The sequence below is a fragment of the Salvelinus sp. IW2-2015 genome, linkage group LG23, assembly GCF_002910315.2.
Source record: "Salvelinus sp. IW2-2015 linkage group LG23, ASM291031v2, whole genome shotgun sequence".
Lineage (NCBI taxonomy): Eukaryota > Metazoa > Chordata > Actinopteri > Salmoniformes > Salmonidae > Salvelinus > Salvelinus sp. IW2-2015.
The window spans coordinates 42,300,656-42,324,490 of NC_036863.1; the positions used below are offsets into that span (position 1 = coordinate 42,300,656).

General features: G+C 41.9%; 1 protein-coding gene across 2 annotated transcripts in view; it reads left to right on the forward strand.

The window, feature by feature from the left end:
- The first annotated feature begins 12,686 nt into the window (after positions 1-12,686).
- Positions 12,687-23,835, forward strand: part of chm (CHM Rab escort protein) — a 35,964-nt gene continuing 24,815 nt past the window's right edge. Inside the window, exons 1-7 of one of the 2 annotated variants that reach the window (XM_023968223.1) lie at positions 12,687-12,775; positions 20,049-20,115; positions 20,373-20,445; positions 20,731-20,858; positions 21,116-21,464; positions 21,648-21,764; positions 22,146-22,266. In XM_023968223.1, the coding sequence (XP_023823991.1) occupies positions 12,724-12,775; positions 20,049-20,115; positions 20,373-20,445; positions 20,731-20,858; positions 21,116-21,464; positions 21,648-21,764; positions 22,146-22,266 (907 nt within the window). In that variant the 5' untranslated portion in view covers positions 12,687-12,723. The remainder of the gene's footprint in view (positions 12,776-20,048; positions 20,116-20,372; positions 20,446-20,730; positions 20,859-21,115; positions 21,465-21,647; positions 21,765-22,145; positions 22,267-23,835) is intronic. The other variant, XM_023968224.1, reaches the window with a different exon arrangement.

Consider the following 23,835-nt stretch of genomic DNA (forward strand, 5'->3'; position numbering starts at 1 on the left):
AAATTTACACTTAGCTTATCACAAAAGCTTGAGATGCATCGTGCCATCCCAGGACCCACGTAACCATGCTAATCCAATCCCTGGACCAGCAGAGCTAACAATTTATTACATTAGTCGAAAAACGTAAACATCCCTTGTCGTGTCAACAAATGCTGAATAAAATTATATTTGAACTTTCTCCATGGGTTTGGTTCATATATAGCGTTGGCTGTTTGAGACAAAATATCAGAAGGAACATATTATTAAACAGACTTTCCAAAATGTTGGTATTTGTTAATCTCTTTGTGGACAGAGTAGCGTAAACATTAGATGGTACCATTGGTCTGCTCACGGACTACGAACAGGATGCGTGAGATAACAAGCAAATTAGTTCCCGTGCTGGGTTTTCATCACTGAATTGAACAAATCACGATTTTACGGAATTTCGGAAAGCGGTGGGGACATTTGGCCCATAGACTTGCCCATACCTTGCAAAGAGAAAAGAGTGAAGTTCTTCGTTACCTGCTTCCGATTCCTCATTCTATACTCTTGGCTTTAACACGTATGGACCCAGAACTTAAATCAAGCATCTAGACCCATTACGGAAGGACTTAGTTCTGGTTAACCTGAGATTAGTGTGTGGAGAACCCACTCTTCACTGCTTTCCTGATGTCAAAATAAAATGGAAAAGAGGAAGTGGGTCTACACAGAGCCATGCTTTGGAAAGTGCGTTGATAATACGTTCCTTGAGGATATTTTGTCTCAAATCCACCCTATATAAGAACCAACTCCACGCGGACAATGGGTAAGTAAAATATCGTTTTATTCAACCTTCGTACAGACTAGGCGCATGTTCAGGTTGCCTATTTAATTATATGTGTCCCTGCTGTACTAGGATTGGATAGCATGGTCACGTCGGGACCACACGTCATCCCAGACCCAGACAAATACCTGTCTCAAGTAGCTGTCAACATTTGGGGCAGCAGCATATTGTTTTGAGCTGAAAGGCAGCGTTGTAACGGATGTTGAAATGGCTAGTAGTAGCGGTGGTGCGCGCTTAATAGCGTTTCAAGCGGTTACGTCACTCGCTTGAGACCTTGAAGTAGTGCGTTCCCCTTGCTCCTGCAAGGCCGCGCCTTTGGGAGCGAATGCGTAACGATGCTTCGTGGCGTGACTGTTGTTGATGTGTGGCAGAGGGTCCCTGCGTTCGCCCCGTGCAGGGCGAGGGGACGGCGTCTAAAGTTAAAACTGTTTACACAGGGCATGGTGCTGGTAGAAATTTACTATCTTTTAGCTGCTTCTCATCTTGGATCCTGGATCCTGTCTGGCTTTCAAGGCTTGCTTAGGACAATGAGCCTATCAGTTAAATCCCGACCATTGTGACGGCTTTAGTGTTCGTAGCTGCTGCTGCAAAATTGTACGTTGTCACAGGGCGTTAGCGCTATCATAATGTAAGTAACCTAATTTATGTTCCTTTAACTGAATGAATGCATCTGTCAATTCCTACAGCTATTGTCATTCAGTAATTCATGGCTGATGAACTGAGGATACTTAGCACTGAGACGTTTTGTCCTAGTAGCGGAAGCAACCACTTGTGAGGCCAGTGCCCCCTGCACTGAATCAGGCTCAAACATAAATATTCACTGTTCTGTCTACCTCTTGCATAAGCCTCCCTAGTAAAGCTAATATAATATCTAGTCAAGAGTCCCAGAAAGTAACTAAAAATAGCCTTCATTTAACTCAGTATGCCTAAAAAAACAAATTCATGAAATCAATACCTTTCTATAATTCGATTAATACTGACTGTCTCTGAAAGTCAGTTAGATAATACCGTTGATGATACAGTGGTAGCAATACAGCTTCAACATGCTTCAGAAGAGACAGGAATCCAATGGTGAGTGGTTCGGTTTATGTTCAGAGTCATATTCCTGTAAAGCTTAGAGAGGACTTCATGTCAAATAATAATGTGGTTAACAGGTTATCTTCTGCCTCACTTAAATCCTAATTTGTGTGGGAGCTGCTTAGACCATGAAGTGCTAACAGTAAGTATCTTGGATAAAACATGTGTGAAATGCTACTGCATGAATGTATATTGATCTCACAGAGACTTATATTCCTTGGGGACCTAAATATTTCACTTGGCTTTCATCTAGCTGTTTCACTCAAGAAAACACTTCAAACTGTAACCAGTGCCTGCAACCTGGTTCAGGTCATCAGTCAACCTACCAGGTATTTACAAACGGAAACAGGAATAAATCATCCACTTGCGATTGACCACATCTTTACTAATGCTGCTTTTACACCTGCATTGCTTTCTGTTTGGGGTTTCAGGCTGGGTTTCTGTACAGCACTTTGTGACATCAGCTGATGTAAGAAAAGCTTTGATTGATTGACCTGCTCTAAAGCAGTATCCAATCCATCAAATGTGTGATAATAATATAATAGACATATCTAGGAAAACCAAAGTTCCAAAGGCTGGCCTAATATAGTGTATAAAGAGGTCATCAAGGGGTTTTGTAGTGATTCCTGTGTTTAAATGTAAATAATGTTTGTTGGTCTGTGGTGGTAATGAGGATCAAACCAGACGCTGCACTGACACATCTATGAAATTGCGTATTCCAGTTACTAATAAGCATGCACCCATTAAGAAAATGACTGTAAATCAGATGAATCCCTGTGGATTGATGAGGAATTTAAAAATTGTATGGTTGAGAGGGATGAAGCAAAAGGAATGGCAAATAAGTCTGGCTGCACAGCCGATTGGCAAACGTACTGTAAATTGAGAAATCATGTTGACTAAACTGAACAAAAAGAAGAAGAAACCGTACTAGAAACAAAAATAAATGATATAAAGAAAGATAGGAAAAGCTTTGGAGTACCTTAAATGACATTTTTGGCAAAATGGCAAACTCAGCTCCATCATTCATTGAATCAGATGGCTCATTCATCACAAAACACACTGATATTGCCAACTACTTTAATCATATTTCATTGGCAAGAATAGCAAACATAGGCATGACATACAACAAAAAAATTCTGAACCTACACATCCATGCATAACTGACCAAATTATGAAAGACAAGCGTTGTAATTTTGAATTCCGTAATGTGAGTTTGGAGAGGTGAAAATGTTTTTGTTTTTTTATCAACAATGACAAGCCACCTGGGTCTGACAACTTCAATGGAAAATTTCTGAGATGATAGCGGACGATATCCTATTTGCCATCTCTCAATCTAAGCCTACTTAAAAGTGTGTGCCCTCAGGCCTGGAGGGAAGCAAAAGTCATTCTGCTACCCAAGAATAGCAAAGCACTCTTGACTGACTCAAACAGCCAACCAATCAGCCTGTTACCAACCCTTGGTAAACGTAGGAAATAATTGTGTTTGACCAGATACAATGCTATTTCACAGTAAACAAATTAACAACCGTTTTCAGCAAGTTTATAGGTGGGCATTCAACATGTACAGGACCTACTCAAATGACTGAAGATTGGCTAAGAGTAATTGATAATAAAAAGATGGGAGCTGTTTTGTTAGACTTCAGTGCAAAAAGGGTATGTGAAAAACGTGTGTTATGGCTTTACATTCCCTGCCATATTGTAGATTGAGAGTTACCTGCCTAACAGAACACAGAGGGTGTTCTTTAATGGAAACCTCTCCAACACAATTCAGGTAGAGTCAGATATTCCTCAGGGCAGCTGTCTAGGCCCCTTACTTTTTTCAATTTTTACTAATGACCTGCCACTGCTCTGAATAAAGCCTTTGGGTCTATGTATGCTGATGACTCAATACTATACACATCAGCTACCACAGCGAGTGAAATGCTGCAACACTTAACAAAGAGCTGCAGCCAGTTTCAGAATGGGTGGCAAGAAATAAGTTAGTCCTAAATATTTCAAAACCTAAAAGTATTGTATTTGGGACAGATCATTCACTAAACCAAACCTCAACAAAATCTTTGTCACGTTCCTGACCTTATTTCCTTTGTTCAGTATTGTTTAGTTGGTCAGGACGTGAGCTGGGTGGGCATTCTATGTATGTGTTTCTATGTTTGGTTAGGGTTGTCAACTAGCCTGATATGGTCTCAATCAGGGGTAGGTGTTTTACGTTTCCTCTGATTGAGAACCATATTAATGTAGGCTGTTCTCACTGTTTGTAGGTGTGGGTGATTGTTGCTGTGTCTGTGTTTGTTTCACCACACGGTACTGTTTCGTTTCGTTTCGTCGTTCGTTTGTTCCTACCTGTTCGTGCGTTCATGTTTTATGTTCTCAAGTTCAGGTCTGTTCACGTCGTTTGTTATTTTTTATTTTGTCAGTGTTCTGTTTAGTTGGATAATTCATTAAAATTCAACATCATGAACATTCACCACGCTGCGCCTTGGTCCTCCTTCTTCCACATAAAGACGAGCGTTACAATCTTGTAATGAATAATGTGGAAAGTAGCAAGTTGAGGAGACAAATTTGCTTGGAGTAACACTGGCTTGTTAACTGTCATAGTTAAAACATATTGATGCAACAGTAGCTATGGGAGAGGTCTGTCCATAATAAAGAGCTGCTCTGCCTTCTTAACAAAGCTATCAAGACAAGTCCTACAGGCACTAGTTTTGAGCGCACATGGAATACTGTCAAGTTGTGTGGTCAGTGCCACAAATAGGGACTTATGAAAATGACAATTGGCCCAGACAAGGCCAACACACCTGACCCTTAAATGTACATGGAGAGCTAAAATTAATTTTTGTCAATCTCTCCTGACTAATCACTACTTGTATTTGAAAAGGTAATGACATGGTGAATGCGCCAAGTTTGATTGAAACTACTAGCACACAGCTCAGCCATGCATCCACAACAAGACAAGCCACCAGATGTCTCTTCACAGTCCCCAAGTCCAGAAAAGATTATGGGAGAGGCACAGTACTACATAGAGACATGACAAGGTGAACTCTATTCTGCATCAAGTAACTCATGCACACAGTAAAATCATATATACAGTACCAGTCAAAGGTTTGGACACACCTACTCATTCAGGGTTTTTTCTTTGATTTTACTATTTTCTACATTGTAGAATAAAGTGAAGACATCAAAACTATGAAATATCACATATGGAATCATGTAGTAACCAATAAAGTGTTATACAAATCAAAATATATTTTATATTTGAGATTCTTCAAAAACAGCCACCCCTTGCCTTGATGACAGCTTGCACACTCTTGACATTCTCTCAACCAGCTTCATGAGGTATGGGAGACCTGGAATTCATTCCAATAACAGGTGTGCCTTGTTAAAAGTTAATTTGTGGAATTTCTTTCATTCTTAATGCGTCTTGAGCCAATCAGTTGTGTTATGACAAGGTAGGGTGGTATACAGAAGATACAGTAGCCCTATTTGGTGAAAGACCAAGTCCATATTATGGCAAGAACAGCTCAAATAAGCAAAGAGAAAAGACAGTCCATCATTACGTTAAGACATGAAGGTCAGTCAATCCGGAAAAATTCAAGAACTTTTACTGTTTCTTCAAGTGCAGTTGCAAAAACCATCAAGAGCTATGATGAAACTGGCTCTCATGAGGACCGCCACAGGAAAAGAAGACCCAGAGTTCCCTCTGCTGCAGAGGATAAGTTCATTCGAGTTACCAGCCTCAAAAATAGCAGTACAAATAAATTCTTCACAGAGTTCAAGTAACAGACACATCTCAACATCAACTGTTCAGAGGAGACTGGGTGCATCAGCCTTCGTGGTCAAATTGCTGCAAAGAAGCAACTACTGAAGGACACCAATAATAATAAGAGACTTGCTTGGGCCAAGAAACTCGAGCAATGGACATTAGACAGTGGAAATCTGTCCTTTGGGCTGATGAGTCCAAATTTGAGATTTTTGGTTCCAAGCGCCGTGTCTTTGTGAGACGCAGAGTAGGTGAACGGATGATCTCTGCATGTGTAGTTCCCACCGTGAAGCATGGAGGAGGTGTGATGGTGTGGGGGTGCATTGCTGTGACACTGTCTGTGATTTGTTTGAATTCAAGGCACACTTAACCAGCATGGCTACCACAGCATTCTGCAGCGATACGCCATCCCATCTGGTTTGTGTTTAGTGGGAATATCGTTTGTTTTTCAACAGGACAAAAACCTAACACACCTCGAGGCTGTGCAAGAGCTATTTGACCAAGAAGGAGAGGATGGAGTGCCGCATCAGATGACCTGGCCTCCACAATCACCCGACCTCAACCCAATTGAGATGGTTTGGGATGAGTTGGACCGCAGAGTGAAGGAAAAGCAGCCAACAAGTGCTCAGCATATGTGGGAACTCTTTCAAGACTGTTGCAAAAGCATCCAGGTGAAGCTGGTTGAAAGAAGGCCAAGAGTGTGCAAAGCTGTCATTAAGGCAAAGGGTGGCTACTTTGAAGAATATAAAATATAAAATATATTTTGATTTATTTTACACTTTTTTGGTTACTACATGATTCTATATCGGTTCATTCATAGTTTGATGTCTTCACTAATATTATAGTAAAAATAAAGAAAAACCCTTGAATGAGTAGGTGTGTCCAAACTTTTGACTGGTACTGTATATACAGTTGAAGTCAGAAGTTTACATACACTTAGGTTGGAGTCATTAACTCGTTTTTCAACCACTCCACAAATGTCTTGTTAACAAACTATAGTTTTGGCAAGTCGTTAGGACATTCATACTTTGTGCATGAAGTAATTTTTCCAACAATTGTTTACAAGACAGATTATTACTTATAATTCACTGTATCACAATTCCAGTGGTCAGAAGTTTACATACACTCAGTTGACTGTGCCTTTAAACAGCTTGGAAAAATCCAGAAAACGATGTCATGGCTTTAGAAGCTTCGGATAGGTAATTGACATCATTTGAGTCAATTGGAGGTGTACCTGTGATATATTTCAAGGCCTACCTTCAAACTCAGTGCCTCTTTGCTTGACATCATGGGAAAATCAAAAGAAATCAGCCAAGACCTCAGAAAACGATTGTAGACCTCCACAAGTCTGGTTCATCCATGGGAGCAATTTCCAAACGTCTGAAGGTACCACGTTCATCTGCACAAACAATAGTACGCAAGTATAAACACAATGGGACCATTCAGCCATCAAACCGCTCAGGAAGGAGACGCGTTCTGCTCTCTAGAGATGAACGTACTTTGGTGCGAAAAGTGCAAATCAATCCCAGAACAACAGCAAAGGACCCTGTGAAGATGCTGGAGGAAACAGGTACACAAGTATCTATATCCACAGTAAAACAAGTCCTATATCGACATATCCTGAAAGGCCGCTCAGCAAGGAAGAAGCCACTGCTCCAAAACCGCCATAAAAAAGCCAGACTATGGTTTTCAACTGCACATGGGGACAAATATTGTACTTTTATCCTCTGGTCTGATGAAACAAAGATAGAACTGTTTGCCATAATGACCATCGTTATGTTTGGAGGAAAAAGCGGGAGGCTTGCAAGCTGAAGACACCATCCCAAACGTGAAGCACGGGGTGGCAGCATCATGTTGTGGGGAGCTTTGCTGCAGGATGGACTGGTGCACTTCGCAAAATAGATGGCATCATGAGGGAGGAAAATTAGGTGGATATATTGAAGCAACATCTCAAGACATCAGTCAGGAAGTTAAAGCTTGTTCGCAAATGGGTCTTCCAAATGGACAATGACCCCAAGCATACTTCCAAAGTTGTGGCAAAATGGCTTAAGGACAACAAATCAAGGTATTAGAGTGGCCATCACAAAGCCCTGTCCTCAATCCTATAGAAAATTTGTGGGCAGAACTGAAAAAGCGTGTGCGAGCAAGGAGGCCTACAAACCTGACTCAGTTACACCAGCTCTGTCAGAATTTACTGTCACTTGTGATAGATATTCATGCCCATTACAGCGTTTTAAATTCATTACACTTTCTTGTCTCTTGCTGGATTGAATGTTACAGGAGTCAAGTAATCCATTTGGGCTGTGACATGTGCCAAAAAGCTGATGGACTCTTAATTTAAATAAAATATCGCTCCTTAATTCTACTTAAAAGGACAAGCTTGTTACTTGAGTGTGGGTGCCATGCTTCATTTTTTCAAGAAGGCCCACATTGATGATATAATGACACTTCCGCTATGCTTGCTGCCAAATGAAGGGTGACTGATCCCTGAAGTAAGACCGCCAATCTATTCTCTGCCTTGGGATGTGGTTTGGTCTATAAAGCTGAATCATTGCGCCTGAATACTTGTCACAACCATTTTGACATCTTGAAAGTCATCTTGCTATATTCGTAACAACATTGTAATTACATTTATTTCTATTTTTCTGTGTGTTCATTTGATGTATTAATTGTAAGTTGTTCCCCCATATTTTATTTTCCCCAAGTTGAAAAGGAAGAAGAACAAAAAGTGCAGCTTTATCAGAGCTGATAGAATTCAAGCCAAATCTTTGAATAAGCCCTTGGAATACTGGTTGCATTTTCAGTATTTACATATAACCACAGCCCTTAATCATATGATTCCACTTGGTTGTCAGTCCAGTTCTGAGAGAACCTGAAATCCAATTCTCTTTCATTGACTATACCACTATTCACAGCACCCTCAACACCTGTCAAGTTGCACTGCTCTGGTTAACTTCATGGTTCTCCATATCATATCCCTTCAAGTAGAAGGAACAGGAGGACGAATGGCCTAAGAAACCTTTATACTCCCCCCCCCCCCTTCCAAATAATCCACTGCTAGAATGAAACAGAGCCAATCAGGGACTCTTTAAAATGCATGAGCCACGATAAAGAGTTAGCTACATCTCTAACGGTTCTCTGAAGCAACAATCAAAGGAAGCGGAACACATAGAAGTGAACAGGGAAAGGTGTGGGTACTTGGAAGATAAAGAGTTCTTGATTTTCTCAGAAAGCAAGGCAGTGCTTGCTGCATTGATGATCGTTTGTAAGACAGCCAGGAAAACCGCCTATGAACATACCCCTAAATGGCACAGGATGAAACTGTTCCAACCATTTCAAACCACACAGGTTTTTTCTTTTAATTTTACTTGGATTAAAAAAGAAGCATATCCCGTGAGAGTAAGCAAGTGACACCAAGACACCCCTGCATCACAAAACTTGAGACAAACACTCCTGTTAAAAGCTTCAACACTGCGGTTCAAATTTAATAGGGAAAAGAGGGGGAAAAAACTGCTTGTTTTCAGCCATCTGTCAGGGCTGTTTTAAGTTATATGAGATTTTTGAAAAGGAGACCGGTGATGATCAATTGATGATTCCTCTAAACCAATAAACACCTGTCTGCATAGCTTGGCCCAGCAAACAACAGGGGTAGCTGCAAACACTACCTAATGAGCAAGTCTCAATATTCTCGAGGACCCCTCTCTGCTTGGTGACATAGTAGGTTACTGCCCAAAACCTTATATGGGATGGGAACAAAAGTTAGTGAAGTTTCTACAGCACCATGCCTGGTTAGCACAAACAAATAGCTGCTGCCCAAAATGTTGAACAGCACTTGAGACAAGTATATTGTCTGGGTCTGGAACGCATGATGCATCTCATGCTTTTGTGACATAACAAGTGTCCTATCAGTGTAATTAAAAATGTCAATCATTTAAAACCCATGACTCACTTGAATGAAATAATGAACATGGAGATGACCTCTACTCGTGTAATAAACAATGTTTTGAGAAGTAACCTCAAGTCTGGTTATTTGTTAACTGCAGGGCTTTTAGAAACCACTTAAAACCACAAAAGGCAACCGATGATAATGAATCCAAATGGTCAAACTACCCACTGGGCGCGCACTGGTTGAATCAATGTTTGTTCCATGTAATTTCAATTAAATTACATTGAATTAACGTGGAATAGACCTTGAATTGACGCCTATGCCGTGGGTAATGTGTACTACTGTGTACTACTGCTCCTAGCTAACTGTATGCCAAATGCAGCTTATATCATCAGGTTAGTTTGACCTCTTGTCCTTTCAATGTATTGAACCAGGAAATAGACACGGTGTGCATTCATTTAAACTGCATTTAAAGGGAAATTACAACCCTCATAATAACTCTTTTAAATGCATGTTCGTTTTCGAAACAACACTCAATCCATCATTACCTTTACAACCAGCACATCACTCAACAAGCAATCAGCCCAACCCACTGAAGTTTTACAGCATACATTAACAGGATTGCAGGCTAAGCAGCAGTCAAGCACCGGACGTTTGTGAAGCTTACCTCATTCTGGCTGAGATGGAGAAAGGAAAGAAAGATAATGATGAAAATCTTTACAAATATATACTTTACCTGAGTCCAGTCCAGTTTTGTCCGTTGGCTGAAACAGTTCTTATATGCAGAATCGGGTCATAGCCATGTTCTGCCGTTGACAGTAGTGATGCCAGCTCTTGGCAAACGTGGCTAGTGGGATATACCATCTACAGTAGTCAACCAGGAGAAGTATGCCCGGTTGAGCCTAGGTTACTCTTTACTGAATTCGTCATTATATTTGGTTTGCCGTCCTGTGAATGGCTTGTGTATGACGAGTGTATGCCTGATGAAACGGTGGAGCATGTGTTGTTGTATTGTTGTAAGTATGTGAAGAGAGGGAAAGATTGATGTGTATGGGTTAATGGAGGTTGGACGGGGTTGGGGAGGTCTGAAGGGGATTTTTGGAATGGGGGAGTGTTTGATGGAAGTTAGTACGGCTCTTTTTAATTTTCTTAGTAGTAAATAATTAGGCAGATGGATTTAGATGTTTGTGTTAGTTTTCTTTTTATCCTAATGTAATGTGAACTGTGATTGACCACATACTCCAGCACAGTAGGTGGCGGCATGCACCTTTAACATTTCTTTGCGTAAAGAAGAAGAAGAAAAAGGAGAAGGAGAAGGAGAAGAAGGAGAAGGAGAAGAAGGAGAAGGAGAAGGAGAAGGAGAAGGAGAAGGAGAAGGAGAAGGAGAAGGAGGAGAAGAAGGAGAAGGAGAAGGAGAAGGAGAATGGAGAAGGAGGAGAAGGAGAAGAAGGAGAAGGAGAAGAAGGAGAAGAAGGAGAAGAAGGAGAAGGAGAAGAATGAGAAGGAGAAGAAGGAGAAGAAGGAGGAGAAGGAGAAGAAGAAGGTCATGCAGCAACTACCAGTGCACAAAGATGATCATATGCATCATCATATTCTGACCATTTTAGAATGTTGCCTTTTTATTCTCATCACTATTGCAAATCCCTCAGAAGCATGTCTCAGTTTGATCATTTTGTTTAAATATACCTCTAGTTGGGCAAATCGTAATTGATATATATATATATATATATATATATATATGAAAAACAAGTAGAGTTCAGGTTTGCTTGTTAAAAAACAGGATAGCAGTAAAGAAGAAACACAAAGGGGTTCTTATAGCTTACAAAAACTGACTTGCGACTAAAGTGTGACCATGCTTTCACAGACTTTCCTGGTTGATTTACAACTGATCAAAAGCAGTGACAAATCATTTCAGGATGAAAGAAAAAAGAGAAAACAGTTACCCACTGCCTTTAAAAAGAAACAGTGAATAGAAATACAACTTCATTCAAAAGACAATCACCTTAAGACTGCTTAGACCACAAAGGTGTCTCCAAACACATGAAACCAACTGAAAAACAAAATGACCTTATTGCAGTGTCATAGCCCTAACTTACAAAGCAATAAACATTTGGATTGTGTCGACCAGTGTCGATTGTGTCGATCAGCACTGATACAAATAGCCTACCTTATCAGAAAAATCCAACCACACCAAAAACATTTCTTCAAAACAGCATAGTCACAAAATGGTTACCCTGGCTCAGAAGTAGACTTGCACAGTAACAACACAGCACAAAACACACAGACCACCTTCAGGGACAATAGGAGGGGATGCGATTATCTGGCCCAGGTTGCCCCAGTGGGAGGAGTTTGCACCGGGTGAAAAGTGATTGCATTCGCTTTGGAACCAGGCGGCCTCCCGGGCGTGAACCAGGTGCCACGTTCGTGGCCGACGGCGAAGTCGGCTCAAAACAAAAGTGACATAGATTAAGTATGTGGAGTAATTAATAGGATTCTGTGTTTTCACATGCAAAATGTATTGCTTTTGATTTAAAAAAAATAATCTGCCTTCCCAATGAAAACTAGTTAGAGAATTTAAACATACTGCATATTTTATGGAAAAAATATGTTGTATGTTTCTGAACGATTGTTGACAACATGACCGAGCGGTATAGATTACTGTTCGATTTGAGAAGGGCGCTCCTCCCTTACTGCTTTTGCCCGTTCATGTCACGGGCTGGTCTATAGACCGCTGCTCAGTTTAATCGAACTCCCTCAAGCTCTAATCTGGGCAGGTGGGTCTGGGATGCTTTTATATGTTGTACATGTTCCCCACCAATTAGGGTCCCCTGGGAAACATGGACCAAAACTAAGATACCTCTTACACTATATGAATGCCTGAGATATTAGGGATTGATGGAAAGTTGTTAGGACCACTGGAGGTGTTCATCAGTGCTGATGCAGTGTATCTTGTTGTTATTTATGTTATCACCTTAATCTCCCATTGCCTACTATATTATGGAATATTGGATGTTGACGGTATGGTGTTTCTATTTGAGTTTACTTATAGTTACATCTTTACTAATATGATATTACTCATGTTTATTATTTAAGAGAAAACACATGGGATACTTTTTTATTTAATCATTGTGTGTGTGTGTGTGTACACACGTACGTACATGTGACGTCACAGCTAATCTGTCACATGATACAGTGCTCACCATGGCTGCAGACAACCTACCATCCGAATTTGATGTTATCATACTCGGGACAGGTAATAAACTATTGTTGGTTTGCCAGTGTGTGTACTTTCAACCTGTTTCTTGATAACTGTCCCTCTGAAATTGGGGAGGGTGCAAGAATATTGTCTAAAGGTTTCATCCAAAACTGTGAAATGGCTGATAGCATTGGTTGCTAACGCTAGCAGCTTGTTGTTGACGTTAGCAGCTAGCGAACGAGTTATCTTGCTAATTAGGAGCACGGAATATCTAACATGTATACCTGTACCATTTGAATATAAAACAGCTAGCTAGCTATAGCCAATGACTTAGCAATTCGTGTCATTTTCTGAACGCGTAAAAAATATGTATTTATTTGTGTGTGTTAAGCTTTTCAACATCGATGGCTATAGTAGCTAAGGTTAGCTAACTTTGACAACGTCATCAGCTTCCTTGATGGCAACATCTGTGTGAATGTTAGTTATCAGCTATCTGAATTCTTGCTATCGTGTCCCTGTTTGATATGAAGAGCTAGCTAACTAACTTTAACCCAAACAACCAACGTTTGCACATGGTACACAAGGTAAATACAGCCAAACAGCTAGCTAGCTAGCATTAGTAAAGGCATCTCTCTAACTTAACTGACTGCTCTCAGTTGAGAGAAGCATGCACTGTCATTGTGACTAGCCTGGGCTACTGTTGGGTAACGAACGCTAATCCTATATTTAGCCAGTGAAATGTAGAACTGTCTGTGTCCAACCCCCACATACAGTATGTTTTCCTATCTACCTGTTTATAAATGCTAGCTAGACAATACGGGGTAAGAAATGTAAGATGTCATTATCAGGTTCTTCAGAATAGAAATTGCTTGAACAAATGTTCAGTTACAGATGAGTCTAATGTGATGCCATCTTACACATCCTGCACCTAGCTAATTGTAATTCTACGTAATTATTTTGTAACTAAAACTTTCTCAAATCCATGACACACTCATGACTTGTGCAAAATTGTAATTAGTAATGTAACTTTTTGATTAACCAAACTCAGTAACATAATCTGATTACTTTGTTACTTTTTGATTATTTTCCCTTTATGACGTCTCTGCATGCTTCCCATCATATTATCTTTTTTCGTCTGTTAATGCACACACAAAACATGTCTTGAGGCAAGCCAAAGTTCGGTAGCTGAAGTCTATACCCCTTGGTCAACAGTATGGATTCTTCAATTAAGTGTTTGTTGTCATTCAGTGAGAGATAACTAATTTTCATGCATTTTTTTTTCACTTGAGAAATACTACCCCAAACGTCATAGTTATCTTAGATTAATTTGTACTATTTTGAGGAAATGTATACTGGCTAAGGCATCTCAAGAGGGACATTATTGCCACTTCTTTTTCTTGTTTTTCAAGCGCAGGTCGTTTAAGGGAGTATGCAAGGCACAGACGTTCACTTCACCTAGAGGAATTCTGTTAGGAACAAACATAACTTGGTATGCAGATGCCTTTTAAGGACATTAAAAGAAGAGAAAAATTATCGAACAAACAAATTTGTGTTTGCGTCATCATGGTTTCTGACTTGTGGACAGACTCACTCAGGTGGAACAAACTTGCAGCTTTTTTAAATGCTGAATTGAATGTCATTGAGTAAACAGAAAGGTGTCATAGTGTATTTTTCTAAAACATCCATTCAAAAATTAAAAGTAATCTGAAAAGTAATCAACTAGTTTTTCAAAAGTATCTGTAATCCGATTACAATATTTTTGCTGGTTACGTAACTGATTAGTTACAGTTTTATTGTAATCAGATTACATGTCACTAATTACATGTATTCAATTACTCCCAAACGGTGCTAGTAATGATATGTAATGATAACTCCGTTCACATAACTGGGTTGATCTTAGGCTACATTTTAACTCACCAGTGGAGGCTGCTGAAATGGAGTCAAACACATCAAATACATGTGGTTGACTTGTGGTTGACTTGATACCACTCCATTCCAGCCATTATTATGAGTCGTCCTCCCCTCAGCAGCCTCCACTGTAATTCACTATAGGCTAGTTGGCCTACTCTTTGATGAATCCCCAGCACTGGTTTCATTCAATGTTCTGGCAAGACAATGTAATGGTTTGTCTTCATTCAGAATGATAACCTGGGCTTACCAATAAGAATCTAGCCCAAGTAATAGCACAGGAAAGGATACAGGTGTTCTGATTCATTATGTTCAGAAATCAGTCCATGCACAGACCTGGTACAACACACAGAACTGATGCCAGCAGGGGATCCACTGTAGGAGCTCACCAGTGCTGGGATTCACTATGCAATGGAGGAGGAAAATAAATATTAAAAATGACAGCTCAGATGCCTATTGCTATAATTCAGCACTATGATTGATGGTGTGCAAATTGAATATCTCTGGCCCACTTCTGGTTTTGCTGGTGCAAAACTTGAAGCCAGCTGGTCCCCATACTGTGGGTGACAACACTGCACTGATGACCCAGTCTATTTCTGTGCAGGCAGTGTTCTGTGTCAAGGTTGGTCAGACAAGCATTTTTTTCCCAGGTTCCCCAGCCTCTGTCTTTGTGTTGGGTCTGTGTGCAATAGGTGGCCGTGGACAAGGAACAGTTGTTTATGAATATAGTGGCCCCCTAATGACACCTGTTTTCCATCTGCTGGCCCTTCACCTGTGTGAGGCAGGGTGTTCCTGTTGGTTGCACCCCGTCAGTCCCCTGTTCACACACATCTGACGCTCACCAGGGGGTGGCACAGGGGACCTCTGGTCTACGTGGAGACTTCTCTTTTGGACATCTGCGAGTTTGATGTGTGAAAGTCTCTTAAAGGGGGTCTAGCCAATTGTAGGCCCAATTCTCTGCTTTACAAATATTTTGTCCGTTTGTTTTTGTAATTGAAATAATTTGACCTTGAAATCATTTTCATCAGCATAGCACCCCTGGGCCATTGCATATCTTTTGTCCAGTCGTTAGATTAATATCCCTTAAATAGCCTATGTTTTACATTTTATTTGCTTAACATACACTCTTATCCAGACTAGTGAGTGTATCCACAGTAGTGAGTGCATACGTTTTCAGACTTTTTGTTTTTGCACTGGTCCTCCGTGGGAATCGAACCCACAAGCCTGGCGTTGCAAGCGCCATTCTCTACCAACTGAGCCACACGGGACCTTTATTTTTGAAACGTTCGACTACAGCCAAGTCAGCTGGATGGGAGGTAGCAAGTCAGCACAGGTAAAACCTACAAGGACGTTCTACTAGCTAGCCTAAGTGGAATGGTATCATGGCAAATCGATTGTGTTCCCGGGACAGCCGTGACAGAGATTCACAATTATTCCCGTTCTCATAGTGGAACTGGTCTTGTGCAGAGTCTTAATAGAGAGGCAATAAAGCAAACGGAGGCGGCATCTTGCTGAGCCGTTCCCTGCTGTTGTGTTAATGTAACTATCCATCTTGGTAGGACCTCCAGTCACTGCCATGAAGGGCCTCCATTAGCAGGACATGTGATTATGGAACAGAGCCAACAATCACCAGCTTTACTAGTTGACACATCTCTGACTTGCGCTTAGACTTCTTGCTTTGCCGTCAGGTTTAAAACAACAGCAAATTGTCTGGTAAAATAACAAACGAGTCGATTTTGACACCCACAGTCTCAGATTGTTCTGAAATCGTTTGTTGTTAGAAGCAGATAAGATTAGCATTCCCGCAGCATTATTTTGTTTAAATATAATTTGATCTCTGAGAAATTAAACTAATTGAATGCACCCAAATTGGCTTAAAAAAAACGAAAATTAATAGGATTCATAAAATATTAAATAATTATAGTACCTAACATCTGATTTGTACCCAACTTTTTTTCTAAAAATGAGTATGACATGCGGAATCCAAAGAAAGGGTTGTCTTTTGACCATGGACCCCCTACCACAATCCCACCCCAACAACCAGTATACAGTATCAGTTCTCTATGTCTGACAAGTAGTATGGAGCTGCGGCTCAAAGTATTGTTTATCCTATGTAATGCATTCTCCGTGAATTCTGTGACGTTTTTTCCCCCTGTTCATAGACATTACATCCTGATAGTGCCAGGTTCTGACCACTAGATGGTAAGAGTTTGAAGAATTCTCGATGTTAAAGGGATAGTTCACCCAAAATACAAAATAACATATTGGTTTCCAGTTTGAGCTATGACAGCAATGCATGCTTTGGTTTTGTCGGGCACTGTTTCAAATGCTAACTTTTTAGCATTTGTGTCACAAAATGGAAATGAAATTACAAAAAGACGTCACCTCATTTCACCTTTTTATTTTCGGCCTGGCAGGCTAATGTGTTTCGGCAGTTATGCCTTCACCAGAGCATCCAGCATTGGATTGCATTGGATTTGTGCAACAAATGCTAAAAAGTTAGCATTTGAAACTAGGGGTGTGACCCCCAAAAAATGGAGCGAATTCACAATTCAGATATGGTGCTGCGTACAACCGCTAGGGGTCAGTGTAGTTCAATCTACAGCAGTCCTGGCTACTTACCAGACAGCGCTCACTTTATTGCTGTTTCCCCACCCACTCAACAACGATGGTATTAATGCAGTTTTAGGTTCTCTGTTGTGTTCCTCTCCTTGATGTTTTCAGTTGTCAGTACATGGGACTTCGTGTCCCACTTCTCATCAATGTGATGGCTCGTTGCAGTGATGTACCACAGTGTGTTCATAGATGTCTACAATCTGTTGTTAACGTCACATATGGTGTTTGAGCGCTCGTGCTTTGTACTTGCAGAGCAATCATTGTACAATTTCTCCATCAGGGCCATCACGKTTTTTCCACATGGCATCTTCTGGTTCCAGATATGCCATTAGGGTATTGAAGTCGGCATCCTCTACAATTGACAATGGCTGCATATCAACTGCAATCATTTCTGTAATCAGTGCTGTGATTTTTCTCCCTCTGTCCCTTATTGCACTGCTGCCAGCAACGTGTTGGGTCTCACGGTGCCTCCCTTTCAGCATTGCACCTGTACTGCCACTGTAGCTCAGTTCCACCTAGCAAACGGGGGGGGTTCTTAAAAAAAGAATCACCTAATAGCAGAAACAGCACCATCTTGTGGTCAGAACCTGGTTATATCAGGATGATAGGATGGGACATAAACCCAACATCTTCTATGACTCATTTATCTGAACGGGGGGGGAAAACAAAAAAAAATTATTCACTGAGAATACATTGCATAGGATGAAGAAACAATACTCCCGAGCCGCAGCGCCATACTACTTGTCAGACATGGAAAACTGAAACTATATACTGGTTGTTGGGGGTGGGATTGGCGTGGTGTGTGGGGGATTCGTGGGTAGCTTCTGACCGCTTCATTGGATTCCTCATGTCTTACTCATTGTTTGAAAAAAAGTTTGGTCCAAATCAGATCTTAGGTACTATAATTATTTAATATTATATGAATCCTATACATTTAAAATGGACAATTTGGGATGCAATCAATTAGCTTCATTTGTCAGAGATCAAATGATATTTCAGTAAAATAATGTTTCCCGGAATGCTTATCTTATTTTCAGAGCAATCTGAGATGGTGAGTGTCATGGTTGGCAGAAATTACACGGAACGTCCCAAACAAAAAACACAATGGCGATTCAAGTCACTGGGTCATCATCTTCTTGTGTTGTAAGCTGGATGTTAAAACAAGATGGGCCTACCGCACAGGGTAAGCAAGTCTATCAACTATGAAGACTTCACAGTTAGACTGAATAGAATGGCTGGATTTCATTTGAATCCCATTTTAACAGTGTGCGTGCGTGCATGTGTGTGCGTATACGAGTGACAAGAGAAGAGGATGTGACGGGGTAGTGTTGACTGAAGTGCCTTCCCATCCTGCTCTGTCCGCTGAAGGCTTGCTAGTTTCTTTTGCCTTCCCAAGCGCTCTCAGCCAGACTATAAATAACACGTCAAATGACTTTCAAGGTGGAGAGAGAATCCATTTTGGAATGTTCTCTGAAATGAAGAGTGATTTATGATTTCATACAATTCCTGCTGAAAGCATTTTGGCTTTGCTCGGTCATCAAAGTCCTGCCGGCCCCGATCTATTATTTATCGTGAGGCCTGTCTGTGTGGCATCAGTGCTTTATGGCAGGTAATGTTTGTCTTTAGCAAACATGATGTGGAAAAATCAATACCGGACCCGATAAATGGCATTAAAAGATGGCATCGGAGGTTATTTACAGTTTTTAAAAACATCTCAAGAATGGCCTGGTGGTTAGAGATACAACGATGTCGTTTTTTTACCGCGGTGTAGTTCATTGAGAGAGTGTATTTTATACTTAAGTGTCCACTTAAATCTTTCTTTGTGCTGTCCCAACATTGATACGAGCGGACACTGGCTACCTATACTTCATGTTCTTGCATAATCCTTGGTGATGCTTACAGCTGTGTAAATCTTTGGTAGCCTATATGCCTAATGTTGAAATGGTGAGGACACAAATGGACAGAGTAGCATATGTGGAATGAGAGCGTACAGTGCCAAGGTGAAACAGTGTAAGCCTCTGGCTTTCCGTTGTGACTGAGAGATGCTCTCTGTTAAATGACACAGGGAGAGGTTTGGAAGTGGCGGCATGTACATGAGAATAAATCACTTTCCCATTGTGTGTGCGAGATGGGACAGTGCAAGGCCAGATGAGAAAGAAGAGCGATGGAGAGACCAGGATGCTTTGGTGGCTTAATGGAGTTGTTTTCTGGGCTCTATCTGTGGCACTGCCTCTCAATCTCGCTTACCCTTAACCCCTATCTCTGTGGTGTGACTCCTCTGCCTGGCCATTTTACCTTTTGTCTTCTCCAGGAAACGGAAACCTCCGGAATGAATTAGGATCTTTCTCTTGGCTAAATGAATACCAGGTGGATTTTTCCTTGATGTGCTCTTCACGTCAGAGGATAMCGCTTTCTTCCCCTCGGGGCAGGAGCCATTTGTGCCGTGGGAAAACGTAGTGCTATTCAAATGGAACTCTTTATTTTATTTGATGCCTATTGTCCATGAACCTTGTTCAACTGCCAACTCCACTAGGACTCCAAATGCCCTAAGAGTCTCATTCTAGACATTTCGTTCCCATTTGACAATAGAATAAGCAATACACTAAAAGAAATACTCATCACTTCCCGATTCAGCAGGCACCGCCAATGCAGTGAATTGCTTGCCAATAGGTTCAGGTTGGGGAAAAAGAAAATCTTAAATGAAATTGAAACGATTCCATTCAGACAAAAGCCACGTGGAAATAATGGGTTGAATGGCTTCGTCTTGGGCTTGACAATGTGTCCCCTGTCTCTGTTCCTTTTTCAGGCCTGTCTGAGTCTGTTATTGCAGCGGCATGCTCCCGTGTTGGACAGAGGGTCTTGCATGTTGACAGGTGAGTCTGAGGGCGGTGAGGTGGGTGGGTAATGATATGTTGGATTGCACTGGGGTGAGATGGKGCTCTGGTTAGGCGTTCATTCTGTGTGATTATTTTAGATACAACTTCCAAATAGCCTATTTTAAAAGTACATTCTKGRGTGAATATTTTGTCAAATTTGATTMATTTTAAAGTTACTGGTGCATGATTGTGTATGAGGCATGAACCAAGACATGACTCCAATTCTTACTTGCAATGTATGCTCAATCCTACAGGAGAAACTACTATGCTGGAAACTGGGCCAGTTTCACATTCAATGGACTGCTGTCCTGGATTGAGGAGTACAAAGTGAGTGTAGCTGTGTTTGCTATTATCTTTATAAATGTAGCACATCATCACAAAGCACGACATTGACTGATTCAACCAATGTGACTAACTGGAGGTGTGAATATAAAATGGTGCGCCTGCTTTGACCTTTTTGAGAAAGGAATGTGTTAACTGGTCGTCCTGAGGGTTCTTCGTGAGAGGCCTGGGTAATGGCTTCACGTTGTCCTACAGGCCGTGCGCAATATATTGTGTGCCCATTTTGGATGTCACACGTTTTCTGTAGCTGCAGCCTGTCTCCTGTGTCAGCAGGCTGGCCAGAGTGGGGAGGCTGTACAGGAGGACTGGAAGGAGAAGCTGGAGGAGGGAGAGGAGGCCCTGGCGCTCAGCTCGATGGACACGTCCATCTCCAACCTGGAAGTGTTCTGCTACGCCAGGTACCACTGAAGACAACCGGTCCCCACACACACACACACACACACACACACACAGGGGACAAACCTCTGCCCCACCTCTCCATTATTCTCATTTTCAATCAGTCTCCTTGATGAGGGCTTCATTTAGAATAAAGGACGACAGAAAACTCTTCCTACAGGAATTAGCTTACACGGCACTGCCAATGGCCATTTCTAGTTTTGTTTCGACACCTACAGACCTGTTTTTAATGTCCTCCTAACCTGCTTTGTGTTGGCAGTGAGGAGCCTGAGGAGGAGGTGAATGAGACTGCGGCTGCGGCCTGGTCCGTCCCTCAAACACCGGACTCAGAGGGGGAGGTAGAGAGGTGTCTGCTCGAGAGCAGTTCTGTGGAGGAGGAAGAGCCAGGGGTGGCCAGTGACGAGGCGTCTCCAGCCTCTGGACCTGATGCTSGGGCAGAGCAGACCCGGCAGGAGGGAGAGGTGCCCAGCCAGGCAGAGGAGACCCAGGGGAAGGAGCAGCAGGCCAGCCCCTCTCCAGCTGAGAGCCAACCAGAGCCCAAGAAAAAGATCACCTATACCAAGATTGTTAAGGAGGGACGGAGGTTCAACATTGACCTTGTGTCTAAGGTTGGTACAGTATATTGAGGTGTTAAAACATTGAGGGGCAATGCTCCAAAATGAACACATAGTTCTGTGTAAGTGTACTTTTCCCTGTAACCTAATGTTTCATTGACTTTAAGGCTAGACCATTTTAAATGATGCAGCTAAATGCATTCTGTTGCTTATTCGTTAAATTGTGACCGTCCCCAGCTTATGTTCTCTCGTGGCTCACTGGTGGACCTCCTCATCAAGTCCAACGTCAGCCGATACGCAGAGTTTAAAAACGTCACCCGCATCCTCACCTACCGTAACGGGAAGGTGGAACAGGTAGAGAACACACACACACACACACACACACAAACACAGATGCAGAACTGTGATGTAAGATCTGTCAGATTTAAGTGACTTTCCGATTAATGTCAGATTAATGCTGTGGCACAAACAGCTTTTTAATCTCTGCTGAACAACATTTTAATATTATCTTCAATGTGTTTACGTTTGATTTACTGAGTGCTGGTTATGACCATCGGTTTTTAATTTGAGTACTTCAATCACTCTGCCCAAGATAGCTGTCCCATGTTTGACCCCACACACTCTCACTTCTCCCCACCCCCCTGCCTTTTTATTTTTACACCTCCCTCACACAACCTCACAATTACTTTCTCTCTCCCTCTCCTTCTCTCCCCCTCCCCCCCTGGCTGTCCGCAGGTGCCCTGCTCCAGGGCTGATGTTTTTGGCAGCAAGCAGCTGACAGTGGTGGAGAAAAGGATGCTGATGAAGTTCCTCACCTTTTGCCTGGACTTTGAACAGCACCCAGAGGAATACCAGGGTAGGACCCCCCCCCCCCTCCCAGTCCTCTACCCCTGGTGATTTTCTCCAGTCCTCTACCCCCAATGTTCTCTCCCTATCCCAGTCCTTTACCCCTGGTACTCTCTTTTCAGTGTTCTCTCTCCCTATCTCAGTCCTCTATCCCTCAGTCCTCTACTTTCTCAGTGGCGCTACAATGGATAGCAGCCGTTTTACAGGCTCCGGTCCAAATCTACTTTTGCATTGATCTGAACAGTTTTTTTTGTACATAATGTTTCCGCCATTGTTTCCTATGACCGGAAATAGCTTCTGGACATCAGAACAYCAGTCACTAACCTCGATTTGGATGAAGATTTCTACTTCAAAGAGTCGGAGGCGCAGGACTTACTGCTCACCCCGGACCAGGCCACAATCATCGAGACTCTAAAAAGGTGGGCGTAAGAGAGGCTGACGTGCGGGCACCCTGACAAAACTAAGTCGGCGAGTACATACACCGCCTCTACCCTCCGTTCTATTGGTGAACGTACAATCGCTGGAGAATAAACTGGACGTGCGCCGTTCGAGATTATCACATCAACGTGACCTGAAGAACCTTAATATCCTATGTTTCTCGGAGTGGTGACTGAACAAGGACATGGATAATATGCATCTAGCAGATATTTATTTTCATCTGCAGGACAGAATGGCATCGTCKGGTAAGCTCAAGGGGAAAGGTGTGTCTCTCTTTGGAGGACGTTTTAAGGTTCTGAATATCTCATGATAAGCTGTAGACGATATTATTTACCAAAAAAGTTTTGAATCCATCATACCTAATTTCTACCAACATGTCACCTGAGGCGAAAAAAMCCCTCTAGATTGCCTTTACTCCACGCATAGAAACGCATATAAAGCTCTCTCTCGCCCTCCATTTGACAAATCTGACCATAATGCTATCCTCCTGATTCCTGCTTACAAGCAAAATTTCAAACGGGAAGTACCAGTGACGCGCTCAATACGGAAGTGGTTCGATGAATCTGATGCTCAGCTACAGGACTGTTTCACTAGCACAGACTGGAACATGTTCCAGGATTCATCCGATGGCATTGAGTAGTTTACCACATCAGTCGGCGACTTCATGAATAAGTGCATCGACGGTGTCATCCCCACGGTGACCGTATGTACATATYCCAACCAGAAGCCATGGATTACAGGCGACATCTGAACTGAGCTAAAGGGTAAAGCTGCCGCTTTCAAGGAGCGGGACACTAATCCGGACGCTTATAAGATATCCTGTTACGTCCTCCAATGAACCATCAAACAGGCAAAGCATCAATACAGAACTAGGATCGAATCCTACTACACTTGCTCTGACGCTCGTTGGATGTGGCAGGGATTGCAAACTATCACGGATTACAAAGGGAAATCCAGCCGCAAGCTGCCCAGAGACGCAAGTCTACCAGAGGAGCTAAATGCCTTCCATGCTCACTTCTAGGCAAGAAACAATGAACCATGCATGAGAGTACCAGCTGTTCCGGACAACTGTGTGATCACGCTCTCCGTAGCCGATGTGAGTAAGATCTTTAAACAGATTAACATTCACAAGGCCACAGGG